General features: G+C 46.6%; 1 protein-coding gene across 41 annotated transcripts in view; it reads right to left on the reverse strand.

Annotated features, from left to right (window-relative positions):
• Positions 1-14887, reverse strand: part of MAP4K4 (mitogen-activated protein kinase kinase kinase kinase 4) — a 171911-nt gene that overhangs the window by 78066 nt on the left and 78958 nt on the right. For all 41 annotated transcript variants that reach the window (XM_065891503.1, XM_065891532.1, XM_065891535.1 and 38 more), the window contains one exon: positions 12457-12513. In XM_065891503.1, coding sequence (XP_065747575.1) covers positions 12457-12513 — 57 coding nt within the window. The remainder of the gene's footprint in view (positions 1-12456; positions 12514-14887) is intronic.

Below are 14887 nucleotides of genomic sequence, written 5' to 3' on the forward strand. Positions count from 1 at the left end.
GCAGTCAGTAAGGTCAAGTCAAAGAAGCAGACACAGCAGTACCTTATGGTTCCCTGCACATCAACCACAAACACAGCAAACATAATGGATCGCGTTAGAAGTCGGGAGGGTAGTTACTCTTGGGGGAGGAGTGGTGACCGGAAGGGCCACCAGGCGCTCCTGGGCTGCCAGCTACGCTCTGTTTCTTGCTGATTCGTGAGTGGGGTGGGTTCAGTTTTCAGAAATGTCCTGGATTTGTCATTTGTGCACTTTTTTGTATGCATGTCATACTTCACACACACACACACAGAGGCAAGATTCACATGTGTAAGATTTTCTTACAGACTCACAAACTATGCTAACTTCTTATGAATTTCAAATACACAGAAGCAGAAAAAACAGCTTACAAACCCTCTTGTACCTCTAATCCGGAGTCAACGGTTACTGACCCATGGCCCAGACGTCCCACAGGCCACCACCGGCCACGACGATTTTGAGCCAAACTGGATACCGTTTGAAGGCAGCACCGACAGGATTTCCTAACAGACGGGGTGAGCGGTACGTGGCAGGAAGGCAGCGGTCGCAGGACGCCAGGGCTTCTGTGCCCTGAGCAGAAGGCGGGAAGCCCCCCCGACGGAGAAAGGAAACAGCTGTGGGTGGAACAGGCTTCGGGGGAAGATGAGGGACTCACAGGAGACCAGACATCCAATGAGATGCTGCACAGAGTCCAGGAGAAGAGTCTGATCCCCAGGCCTGAGGCTGCTACCCCTGCGGAGGCCTGTGTGCAAAGCTGCGGCCTACGCTGGCACCCGGAGCTTGGATCTGGGAGGGTTCCCAACATCCCCTGGATTGAGAAGGGTGGCTCCCTGTTCCTGGGGTGTTTGAACAGACAATACGGTTTATGCTGAACACCTACTTCCCGGCAGGGAGTCTGAAATTTCAGGTACATGCCAGGCAGAGGGTGCTTACGTGACCAGCTCCAGATAAAACTCCAGGCCCTGCATCTCTGAGGAGCTTCCCTGGTGGAGAGCACTGCACGCGTGTTAGGACAGCTCACCGCTGGAGGAATCATGTACCTGACTCTACTGCGACAGGACTCCTGGAAGTTTGTGCATGGATTCCTTTGGACCTCATCCCATACGCCTCTTCCCCCTGCTGACTTTGCTCTGTGTCCTTCCTTGGCTGTAAATCACAGCTGAGGGCGCAGTTATAGACGGAGCCCTGTGAGTCCTTCTAGGGAATCATTAAGCCTGGAGATGGTCTTGAAGACCTCCAATGCACAACTTTTTTAATAAGTTTGCTAGGAATGGAAGAAGGGAAGTATCAAGATTTTAAAATCAAATTTTGCATTTAGAGCCCCCAAATTAAAAAAAAAAAAAGCAGCTGGTGGGGAGGGAGGATGGGATTGTTAAAGTACAGTGTCCATATTTTTAAAAACAGCAATTCAGGTTGTACAAAAATTGCTGGGTGTTTTCTTTAAATTCAACTATTTGCTTTCCTTAGAAAAATGCCTTTGATTCATGAAATGACAGGGAAGCTGCATCTGCCTGGAGAGCAGGGCTCATCAACGATCACAAAGAGCTCCTTTTCACGGCAAGTTTTATTTTACCAAGAGATTAAGAACAGCTCCTTCTGGAGCAAAATTAATCTTTCTATTCCACCCTACATCTGAGAAGAGTCTGCATTAAAAAGACAAAGTGTTTAGTAGTTGTTTAAATGAATGAGTTAGTGCAACTTCATGAACAGCATTTCAGGGCACGAAAACAAAAGCCCGCAAACCATGGCTGACATATGCCCTTTCCGGTCCCAATGAACACAAACTGCATCTGACCAAAACCATGAGTACTTTTTCTTATTTCCAGTAAGAATGGATGGTAATATTTTTCTTTTCCGATTTAATTTTCTTTCTTTTTTGTAAACCACAAAGCAACAGAAAAAATACATACATATTAAAATAAGGGCTGTCTCTATTGTTATAAAAGGGTGTATAGATAGGTAGATATAGGTAGATAGATATAGATATAGATATTTTTTTTGCCAACACTCAAAACACTTTGGAAATTCTCCTTTAAAATTGCCAGGACATTGTTCAGAAGCAGCAAACAGAAGCTGAGCGCCACCCATGTGATGGGCTCTGTCCAAAGCCTGGAAATGCTATGAGAATCCTAAAACAGTTAGCTCCCCACAGAGTTTATAACCCAGTACAGAATTAACATAAGCATGCAACGGTCATGTGGCTCTCCAGGTACCATTAAAACGGCCCTAGCAGACAGCTCACAGGGCCAGACAAAAGGGGTCCCGAAGAACCAGACAGTGTGACTACGCCAGGGGACAAAGAAGCCACCTGAGGCAGGAGCCTGCAGAGAGGATGGACACAGAGGAGGAGGAGAGGTCTGACCTCTGGAGAGGTCAGAGAACAGCTGCTCAGGAGGGCAGGTGTGTGTGTTAAAACGTCTTCAGCAAAAGTGATGAGTTATATTGTTTTAGTATCTTTAATGAGAAGGGAACAAAGGAACCCTCATTCACCATGTAAAAATTATATGCTAGACACTTTACATCTATTATATAATTCTAATTCTGACAAAAGCCTGTGAAGTAGGAATTATTATTCCATTTTACAGGTAGGGAAGCTGAAGCTTTATTAAATTGAACTTCAGGCCCTAGTCTACCAAAGGTGTTAACACTGTCTTACAGTAAAAGCCAGGACGTGACTATCAAATAAATGCGCCCGACTTTCGACGAGGCTCATAAACTATAAATTCACTCTGAAAAATATTTATAGGCCTCAAGCTTCTGTTCACAGGAAAAAGGAGAAAAGTAAATAAATCATTTTTATTAGTTCAGTGACCATTCTAAAAACAAAAGCCAGAAATGTACTCACTCTTTCTAACCACTGGTGATTTTAAGAGACTCCTTTATCTTCTTTCCTAGAGGAACGTAGTCCAAGTGCGAAGAGCAGGTTTTACTATTATTTATTTAAGATTAATGTGTCACACCTACAGTTATTTTTAATATTTTTTATTACAAAAAATGAGAAGGCTATAAAACACGGTCATACCTCCAAGAGTTCTCTGTTGCAACAATACATGACTGTAATTCTCTTGGACGATGAAACCAATACTGTACAACTATGACATGTTTCTCCGAGTGCCCACCAAAACCAGAACACGCTGTTCAATTCATCAAAGATTCGAGTACCTACAACTTACTGGGCATTGTGACTAGTTACCTGGCGCTAGTTAGACCCCAAGTACAGGACACAGAGCTGTGCTCCCCGAGTGAAGCAGGAGATGTCACCGTGCATCTAACTAATAAAGGGAACCGGGGTGCTGTCCTGCAGGGAGCTATGGAACTCTGGGCAGGTCAATCAATCACCTTCATAACATCGTGCTGTCATCGGTACATAAAATGAAGGCTTTGCAGTGTGAAAAACATACACCACCTAATCTTAACCTGCCTCTACTTATTTACTTATGAAATAGACAAGAACAGGAGAATTTTCATATTTTGTAAGTTCCCAGCTACACTTTTTTTTTTTTTTTTTTTGGCGGTACGCGGGCCTCTCACTGTTGTGGCCTCTCCCGTTGCGGAGCACAGGCTCCGGACGCGCAGGCTCAGCGGCCACGGCTCACGGGCCCAGCCGCTCCGCAGCATGCGGGATCCCCCCAGACCGGGGCACAAACCCGCATCCCCTGCATCGGCAGGCGGACTCTCAACCACCACGCCACCAGGGAAGCCCCACATTCTTAAATTAGAAGAAATCAATCCCAAATAGAAACACATTCTATCCTTGACAAAAACAAAAAATCTAATCCTTTACAAAATCTCACTGTCACATCCTCACCAGCAGAGTTATCTTTAAAACACATCCACAGGTACCTATTTGCTGAGTGGTTTGGCTTAACCCTAAGTTAACTTCACATTACTTTTAGAGAAAGAAGGATAGTGGAAGGGGAGTAAGTTTGGGGGCAGGAAGGACTGGCAGTGTGGGATTAGCAGATGCAAACTAGTATAAACAGGCTGGATAAACAGCAGCGTCCTATACAGGGAACTATACTCAATATCCTGTGATAAACCATCATGGAAAAGAATGTGAAAAAGAATGTATATACGTATAACTGAGTCACTTTGCTGTACAGCAGAAATTAACACAACATTGTAAATCAATACTTCAAGAAAATTTAAACGTAAAATAAAAAAACAGAAGAGAAGCAGGCTTTACAGTCAGTCTGTTCTTGTGGCCCAAGTCGCACCTTTGTTCTTCCATCTGTTGTAGATGCAGGGGAGAAGGACATCCATGAATTCCAGCCGAGCCTGTACCACACCCAACGCAACGCCTGGCGCAAGTCCTTAAAAACTATCAGTTCACTTCATCCACTCTACACTTGATCATCACTGAAGATGAATTCTAGTATCTAGTGAACTTTTTAAAGAAGGAAGTATTAGAAATAGTACAAAATGCACCCTAGCTCTTTTGTAAAAGGTCCATGCTTATTTGCTCTACACCAGGTGTTCTCAATGGGGTGACATCGCCCTCTAAGGGGATGAAAAGTGGTTCTAAGAGGTGTAGGAAAAAAAACCTACCACTTTTATGTATAAAGATACACGTACAGTACATGAGCAGATGTGTGCAGACTGTAAATTTTCATTGGGGTGATTAGGAAAAAACAAAATCTTAGAAGTCTTCTTAGGGAGGTGAGTGTGAAAATAAGGGTGTGATTGGTGGGGACACAGTGGGACTACTGGTTCTCAAAATTACTGCCATATTTTTAAATTATAATAAATCAAAGCTTAATCAATTTCTAATGAACTTTAAGAACTTTTCTTCAAGGACTTGCCTTATACCAATATTACAATAATAATAAAGAGGTACAACTTGTGACCTTTATCTACAGGAGGGCTGAGGAAGACAATCCAAATTAGGAAGCTGAAATCTAATATCAAGATCATTCGAATTAAGTTAGAAGTTACTGAAGGTAAGAAAATGCCAGATAAAATTTAGCACCCCACAAACCTGTGTATCATTTCTTTCCCAGCAGCTAAGAGAGAGAAGGTAGTTTGTTAAGGCAGCTAAGAAACAGAAGATAAGGAGAGAGTATCTGGAAGAGGGGGCACACAGCCTGCCGCTGAAGATGACAGCTGACACGGATGCACTGACCGTGCCCCTGACGATGGGGTCAGCCCCGTGGCCAGCCTGCCGGAGCCACAGGAGGCTGGGGGCCAGGAGCCAGGACCAAGCTCTCAGGCCTGCAGCATCTAACTGGCCTCTGAGGCCCAGAAGGAAGGGACAATAGGTCACAGTCCACAGAGACCTCTCCCTCCCTCCCTTCTGCTCTCACCTCTGTCCAGACAAGAGCAGCACGTTCAGTACATCGTGCCCCCTGCAGCTCAACAGTGGTAAAGCTGTTAGGCTCACAGGGCCTTGCCCTGTCACCGGGGTGAGCGGGTTTGCTCCTTCCTGCCTGAGCGTGGACGCCCCGCGAGCGAGCATCCGTCTCCTCCTCCGTGGACCCAGCTCGGGTGGCACTCAAAGCCCATCAGAGCCCATCAGACGCGCCCTTCTTCTGTGGCACCTGCCTCCCCAGGCTGACCACGAGCAGAGGCTAGGTTTTACACAGCTCTCGCTCTCCCATCACTAGGAGCGTGTGCCGGGAGCAGGGAGGGCACCCACCAAAACCTGCCGACCAGCGTCCTGCACCCCAGTGGGCATCAGGCCCAGCATCTTCCCATCCTCCAAGGAATATGCCTCAATCACCAATCACCAACGCTTCAGCTGTTAGGACTGAAAGACAGGCTGCTCTGGCTGATCTGATGGGCAATATCCACCCATCCCTTGGGGTCCAGACCATATCAGCTCTATCAACAAGCCTACTGAACACCTGACATTTAAAATGGTTAATACTTTCAAAGGCGCTGTCAGTTGGGAATCAGAGATCTGAGTTCTAGTCCCTGAAATCCGACTAGCAATGTGCTCCTCGGCACGAAGGCTCAGTGTCTCGAAGCTGGAATCCTTCAACTTGCAGGTGTGAGGGGGCGGCTTCTTTCCTTATGGCCCATTAGAACAAGGGTTTTCAAACTTTAGGGTGCCTCCGAATCCCCTAGTGGGCTTACTAAAACCCAGAACTTGGGGCCCCGATCCAGCATTTCTGATGCAGGAGTCTGGGATGGAGCCTGAGACACTGCGTTTCTAACAAATTCCCAGGCGCGCCTGCTGGGAGACCACACTTTGAGAATCTACCACTTAGGCCCCATCCTACGCCAGGAAGGCCTAGTGAAGGAAGGACCGTGGGGCCAGTCCAGCCCGAAGACTGGACTGGGGTCAGTGATGGGCTGCAGCGAAACGTCAGCCCACAGAGCACCATTTCATCTCTGTCTGCCATGAAGCACTACGCATTGTCTGCCTCTGTGCTCTCTGCATCACCCCAAGAGGATGAGCCCTCCTTTGCCCAAGGCAATTATCAAACACAAATAAGGGCACGGAGCTGCATGGCAGTATTTGGGTATACGGTGGCCCATCATCCAGATGGTCAAGCCTAAGCTTTTTAAAGTCATATTTTGAAATATGTGCCTTTTTATAGAGTTTTGACTTGTGAAACATGTAAATGATTCACACATTCAAAAATTAAATCAGGAGAAAAAGGAAACCCTCTATAAATGAATTAAAATAGAAACTGAAGCTAGTAGCTACATATCAAATTGATAAGCCATACAGAGAAATTAGTATTTCAAGTAACTTCTGAATATAGCACTCTGTAAATCCGTCACAGATATAGCCTAAGGACAAAAACGGCTTCAGAGAAAGCAAACTTCACTCCATTCCTATTGATAAGTAGTACCATTGTTATTGTAATTCTGAAATGATTTTATGTTTATCAAAGGATAAAGCAGGGCTTCCCTGGTGTCGGAGTGGTTGAGAGTCCGCCTGCCGATGCAGGGGACACGGGTTCGTGCCCCGGAGCGGCTGGGCCCGTTAGCCATGGCCGCTGAGCCTGCACGTCTGGAGCCTATGCTCCGCAATGGGAGAGGGCACAACAGTAACAGGCCTGCGTACCGCGCAAAAAAAAAAAAAAAAAAAAAAAGGATAAAGCAAACATATATATTATTTTATTAGGAACCAAAATTTTTCAGGCTAGGAGAAAAGGGAAAGAAATACAAAATACACAAGATTTTAAAAATTAAGGAAAAACTGATTTTGAAAAATATATTCCCAAGCTCTATCTACTAAAAGGGCCTGGAAGCAGAAAACCTCATCAGCGATGAGCACACAGCGATTAGCATCCAGATATTGGTTTCTAAATGCATTTCCCACTGAAAGGAACTAAGGCTCCTCAGAGGAAGGGATCCAGATTCTGGAAGATGAGCCTCAAATATCTACTTGTGCCAAAAAACAAGGAAATACTCAAAAACGAATGGGGTCATATCAAAGGGCTACAGAAGGCAGTCCTGAAAGAGCTCCCATGGCCAGATCTGGCATGATTTCATTAAATAATACTAATGGCAGCTACAACTGATGGAAACACATTGAATAAATAAAACTGCCCATGTCTACAGCAGTATCTAGAATAAGAAAGAATACAAGAAAGGGTGGGAGTGGGTAAGAAAGGAAACTCTTCTTTACAGACTGATGCAAGCTAACAAGCCTAGAAGACAGACTCTGAAAACCACCACCTTGCAATCGTAACTATTCACACAGCATCACCTGCAGATGACTTCCCAGTGCAGAGCTGAGGGCGCCCCTCGACGGTGGGGAACTCTGCAGTCGCCTCCTCCATCAAGAGGTCTAACTGGCTTCACTAACACTGGGACAACCAGGATGGGCATGCCCCCTGAGGTCACGCAACAGGAAGAGACCAATGCCACCAATGAGGTGTTCCTGCCAAAAAATTCTTATTCTGTGTCTATTCAAGCCTCGACCTAATTCCAGTTTACAGGAAAGACAGGAGGAGGAACAAGTTAAAGCACAACGTGAGGAAACTATCAGACAAATCCAGAATGTGAGGTATTTTACCAAACAACTGGCTGAGCTCTTCCAAAAGTCGATTTCTCTTTAAAAAAAAAAGAGTAGGAGGGACATGGAGGTGCAGAGGAACTGATCTAGAGCAAAAGTGACTTAAGAGATAAGCTAACTGTCATATATATCTATATGTACCTCATGTTGTCTACCCAGTTATGTCAATGGATATATATATAATGGAATATTACTCAGCCATTAAAAAGAATGGACTAACGCCATTTGCAGCAATGTGGAAGGACACAGAGACTGAGTGAAGTAAGTCAGAGAAAAACAAATATCATATGATATCACGCATATGTGGAATCTAAAAAAACAGTAAAAATAAACTTATTTACAAAACAGAAACAGACTCACAGACATAAAAAACAAACATGGTTACCAAAGAGGATAAGGGCGGGGTGGGGTGGAGGATGATAAATTAGGTTTGGGGAGGTTGACAGAAACATACTACTATATATAAAACAGGTAAACAACAAGGACCTACTGCAGAGCACAGGGAACTGCACTCAGTATCTTGGAATCACCTATAATGGAAAAGAACCTGAAAGGGAATATATATACGTATGTGTATGTATAACTGAATCACTTTGCTGTTCACTTAAAACTAACACAACACTGTAAATTAACTATGCTTCAATTTTTTAAAAAAGATCTTAAAAAAAGAGAGAGAAGATAACCAAATGTAATGCATAAACCTCCACCAGACTATGACTGGGAAAAAATGGTTAGAAAACCTTTCTCGCCACAACTGAGGCTACTGAAATTGACCACATTAGGCGACAATCTGAAACCATTCATCCTCTCAGGTGGTGTTATGATTCTGACTGCATTTTAAGAGAAGTGTGCTCAAGTATTTACAAGTGAAGCATCTTGGTATCACAGCAATACGCATGTACCACACACACAAATGAAATGTTCAGTTGTTGAATCTAGCGAAGGGTAGAGAATGTTCGTTTTCTGAACAGTTTTGTAATTATGAACATTTTCATTAAAAAAATGTTGGGTGGGAATTATTAAAATGAAAACACAAAATTCAACTGCAGAAACAAATCCTAAAGAGTTTGTGGACCTCGAGTTGAGAATTACTGATCTAGATAATTCTTTTTTTTTTTTTTTTTTTAACCTTCCAGAGTGTTAAACAGAAACAATGTGATACCCCAACTGCAAGAAACAAACTCAGTCCCTTATGCGTGATGGGAATAATACAAGTTTGACACTGAGACCCAAAGACTGAAATGAAGGGGCTATCAAGAATTCAAACAACCAACTCAAGTATCCCTCAAAACGCATCACACCAGGCACGCACATGCCCATGTCAAACTGGGGAAGTCTGAAGAAGCTCTGTGGACTGTATCAGTGCCGACTCTCCGTGGCTGCCTTGGTTCTAAGCCACGCAGGCAGACATACCTGCTATAATCTAACAGACACTGGAGTCCTGGTCAAATCCTTAGCTGGCTTTGTTTTGTGCAGGACTTCAGTTGTGACACTGTATTACAGTTATACAAGATGTTACCCCTGGGGGAAACTGGGTGCAGGGTACAAGGAGCTTCCCTGTATGCTTTCCTGCAAATTCTTGTGAATCTATAATTATCTAAAAAACAAAAACAACACATTATAGATCTCATGTCCTGGTCTTGTCCAGTTTGGACACGTCCTTCAACCCTTCCCACCACCAATCAGATAAGTGACACACTTTCTTTAAAAAGAACCCTTCAAAATCCTAAAGAAAATCGATTCTTAAAATAGTTCAAGCCCAAGAAGAAACATAAAGACATTTGTCCATCTCGAGCAAATAAATGCCCCCTTTCCAGACCCCTCAGTTTCCCAGACAGCCCCTGGCACCTCACCCCAGGGTGAAACGTGAATTCTCGGTCTGCTTTGTTTTCCAGGGTCACATAATCAAGCGTGGCAGGTGACGTGGACTCGGGGCAGCCGGCCTGGAGTGCGTTTATTCAGGGCTGCTGAGAGCTCACAGCTGGGGGCAGAGCAGCCGGGCCACCTCCCTCCCCACACCTGCTCTCCTCTGGCCTTCGGAACCTGAGGAATAACCGGTAGCCTGGTAGCTGCCTCTCAATTTCACCTAAGGAACAGGCTCAACCAGCAGGACGAGTCTGTGACGCTTCCTAAGGATACGCATCCACACCTTTTTGCTCCCGAGATGAAACTGAGTCGAGTCTGAAACCACGCAGGACCCCGCTCTCAGCCACAGAACCCTCTGCAACAGCCCCTCCTGCTGGAGCTGCAACAAGAAACATCAGCTGCAAATTCTCCCTCCTGCCAGCCTGCTCCCAGGTCCCACGCCGGCCAATGCCCTCAACTTTGCAAGAAGAGCCGAGAGGCAGGCCCTTGATGTGGAGGGTGGGAGGCCTGCTCTCCAGGGGCCCAGCTACACAAGCTCTCCACCCGCAATCACACTTGCTCGGGGCGCTGAGTGTGCCCCAAGCTACAGCACCAAGGTCACTCTCTAGTGAGGACACTACATGAAAACGGCACACAAGAAACAGTACTGAGAGGCCAACACAGTATATGGTTGATTGGGTTTGTATTTTGTTCTGAAGACTCACCGTCTGGTTTTCATTTTACCTGAACACAGGGGTTCTGCGTAATTATTTTTAAAGGAATCTTGAAAATGCACTTGTCCAACACTGCCTGATTTTTTCAGGCAAGGAAACACCTCTTGTATGCAGCTCACCAAAAGTGTCTATTACACACACGGGTACGTGTTTTACAGCCGTGCTCACAGAGAGATGATGGTGAGGAAACGCACCAGGGCACCAACAGTGATGACGCTAAGTGGGGGAAGAATGAGGATTTAACGTGCCTTTTTACTTTAAAGCAATGGTCATACGTTGCACAGAACATCCACAGAGCTGACAAGCTCACTTCGAGGCCCTTGGACATGTCAGCAGCGTGTCAGCCAGGGCAGCATGGGCTGAAGCCAGGAAAGAACCTCAACTCTCAGGGCTGGCAAATGCGTCATAGAATTCCCAAAGATTACGTTAAAAATGGTACCCCAAGTCTGGCAGTAACCGAGTCAGGAGGGTGCGGATAACTGTCAGACGACGCAGCCTCCAGCTATACCACAGGCCACCCGCACGGAAGCGTGAACAGAGGCCCGGTGGGCAGGGCCCCGATCGGTCCACGCACTGTGGCACTTCATCAATAACCGACTGTGGTATTTAAGTCACAGGAAGTCAGAATTGGCGGCTCCTTCACTGCTCTGTAATCTTAAAATTAGCATTTCACTGGAAAGAATCCAACAGGATCGCTAGCACGCAACAGAAATCGCCCAGGAGGTTACAAGAATCTTCTGGCCAGCCAAGCAATGGTACTTTTCCATTATTAAAAAATGACAGAGGAAAGAGAGCAGTCACGGCATAAAACGTCACATCTTCAAACATCTGTATAAGGTTCTAGCAGTTGCCCCGTGATCCAGAGACAACATTTCTAACTCTTACTAAAACAATATGCATGCTGGCGATGAGCGTGTTACTAGAGACCGAGGGGAGAAGAGGGTGGGGGAGCCGCCCCTCGAGCTGATCAACCGCACACCTGAGACCAGTTTAGCCATTTTCGCCCTCCATGGACCCCAGGCTTAGGAGATCAGGGCGTGATTTAAAGGCATCCCAAATCCTCACGGTTTCTGGTTAACTCACTCTAGAATCTGTGATATATGATATAAATCTTATTCATAATTAGGCAACTTAGAAGCAATCGTGAGCGGATAAAGTTTCAGATGAAAATAATTTAAAGTAAGATGGATCGGGCTCATTATAACCCATGGCTATTTTTTTTTTTAATTAAATGTGGACCCATGAGTATAGGTACACGCACACACGCGGGCTCACACACACCTACCTTTCATTAGTGTTAATTTCTCCTCTTTCCCATCTAAAGCTACACAGTAAATCCTCATGTGACCATTTCAAGGACTATTTTTTGCTACTAAATTTTGCCAACAATCTGCTCAGCATTCTAGCAGATGTTTCTGTTTTCAAACCTCTGGGAACTTGGCTGTATCTGTTTTCCTTCCCCATGTTAAAAATAAAAGAAATGGCCCAAATGTGGCCCTAATACCCCAGAGAAGCTTTTCCCACCCACCAACCTCAACCTCCCTACTCAGGTGACCTCTGTGATCCCTTCTCAAATCTTTTCTTTGCCATTAGAGAAGATGTTTCCAATTATGGTCCATTATATTGTCAAGGACGACATCACTCAGATGTGCTTTTTTTTTTTTTTTTAAGAAAATGCTACTGATTCTTAGTTACTTGGGACCCATCTGCAACAACCCCAGCCAGCTCATCTGCTGGCCCTTCTGAACCCATGGTGTCACATGAATGCAATTTGCTTAAGATCGATTCTCCAAACACAACAATTCCTTTTAAATGGTGGGCTGGAGAGACAGGAGGATCCTTGTTTTTTATCTAACGATTTCTTTAAAAACACTTGTGACCCAAGCTTACCTCAGTAACATCCATAACTTTGATGGCTGCCAGCTGACCTGTTTTAACGTGTCGACCCTGAAAAACAGAAAAAAGAAAAGAGAATGGGCACAGCTGTTCTGCACAGTCATTAGTACAGAATGGCCGACGTTTCGGCAAGTCACCTCTTCTGTACTTTTTCCCCAAAACTGATGATGAAAGAGTCCTATGCTCTCCAATAGAACAGGATGGTTCTGTTGGTTTGTAAGACTCGTGAACCCCACTTAATAAATAAACCAAACCATCAGTAGAACAAAGGAGTTTTGATAAAGAATCACTTCCCTCTTTCTTTCCCGGGCTTCATTTACGCATCATTACTTCTCAATCTGAACAACTTAAATAATGTTTTCTTCCATGCATCAGGTTGACCAGCCTTCCTTCTCAACATTCCACATGAAGGAAATGACCAGAAAAGTCTGGATATCATTTATTGTCAAAAATGGGTAACAGTCATTTTCCGCTCATATACCCCCAATACCCATTACTTGATTTTACAAGTTATACTGAGAGTCTCCTTCGAAGCTTTCCTGTGATCCCAATGCAGGGAGGCTGGAGCATAATTACTCGGAATAAAGCGGGTGCACAAAGAGATGGGGGGCACAAAGAGAGCGCGGTCTTGCAGCTGTGTCGTAATTCCCAGTCTAGAACCTAAACGTTTGTTATCCATTTATATCACGAGCATTTCAAACAAGCCTGATGCAGCTCTCCTGTCCCCTCCCCCAGACCAGGAGGGAGGGACTTAATCCCTACCCATCTTGCAACGCTCTGCTGGGCATCTCTCAGGAGAGCAACAAAGAGCAACCCTGACATCGTGAGCACCGGCTCCTCAAGGGCTTTGTGGAATACGCGCCTGCCGCCGCCAACGTGAAACAGCACGCACGTCCCCACAGTCTCCGAGAGCCGGCCTCGCTTGTGGCCTCGTGATGGAAAGAGCTATGAACTTTAGAATCTGAAACCTGAGGAAAGCTCTCCACTTATTCTGGAAAGCTCGGGCAGGGACTCAAATTACAACTTGGACAAAACAGTTCCATGAATATGACACTGAATTACAACTCTCTCTCAACTCTCTGTGGTCACAGCGGGATGGGGTCCAGCGCCGGCCCAGGAGCTCACCAAGCAGGGTTGGGCGACAGCCTAGACAGGGGAAAGCAGGGCAAATAAAGCCCACAGGCCCGGAACCTCGTTCCAGCATCACCCACCTGCAGAGCCCCCGTCCTCGGGCTCAGAAGGGTGGCCCCATCCCGGCATCCACGGTCAGACATCTGTAGAAGCTCTGCCTCTGCAGCAGGCGGTGCGGGGTCCCACGCGGGCCCGTCCCAGGAGCCCCGCCTCCTGCCTGGTCACCGGCCCCAATGCCAGTCCCCAAATGGCCTTCCAGCCACCCAGCGTCCCCAGGCCCACTGGCCCTCGTGCCCACGTCACACTGCCCTGCATCCCCAGAGCCCAGGGCACAGCCTGCACCGCGGCTCTGTTCACAGCTGGGTGACTCACGATCCTGAAAGGAACGTCACCCTGTCTGTCGGTCCCCACTCGGCACATGACGTGGCCCGAGGGGCCACCTGGCACGGGGAACAGCCCCACCGTGGAGACGGCAGTGGGGAGACCAACCCTGTGTCAGGAAATAGCCATCTGCTCACGGCACCCAGGCCCACATGTCCGACTCGAATGGCCACGGTTTACTTACTCCCTGTCCGTCTAACAGCCAGCGTTCGTGGATGTGTCCACCTCTGACTCGCTCGTTTCAAGTTTCCACCCGTGGGTTCCAGGCTCTGGAAGCTCACCGTCCTGAGCGCGGTACCCACAGCTGTGCTCACACGGACACACGGAGCCGATGACCCTCTGCAGCTGCAGGACAGAGCTCCCGGCCCGGCTCGGGCACCACGGCTGTGCCCACCCGGCATCTCCTCCACTCGGGGACTTTCGTCCCCTGTCAGTGGGGTGACAACACTGTCCACGTCACAGGGGTGTCAGTAAGAACAACCGAGGGGCAAAGGACAGCACATGGCACAGGGTCAAGTGCAACCCTGGTGATAAAATAAGGCTGCACCTTGTTTCCCTCCATCGATGGCAGGAGGTGGATTTATTAGCACAGACGGGCAACACAGTCCTGAAGCCAAGGTATAGCTTCCAAGAATCCACGAACAAAGAGGAGAACTTAAGAGAACAAAGTAACCCTTCAGGCCTTTCCACGTAAGGGACACGAAGACCAGTTCCTTCACCCCTGGTCAGCCCACACATCTGAAAACAAATGCCCGTTACTCTTCCTGCAGTGGGGTCATGTCCAAATTACCGCAGCAGACTTCTCGCAGATGGAACCAAGCGATGAGAGGGAACGCCCAGAGAGTTGTCCGGCTTCCCCGCTTTTCAAGAGGGCAGGTGGTGAGACAGATGTGTGTCGGTGAGATGGGGAGGA

Source organism: Phocoena phocoena, chromosome 14, assembly GCF_963924675.1.
Source record: "Phocoena phocoena chromosome 14, mPhoPho1.1, whole genome shotgun sequence".
In the NCBI taxonomy this organism is placed as follows: Eukaryota; Metazoa; Chordata; class Mammalia; order Artiodactyla; family Phocoenidae; genus Phocoena; species Phocoena phocoena.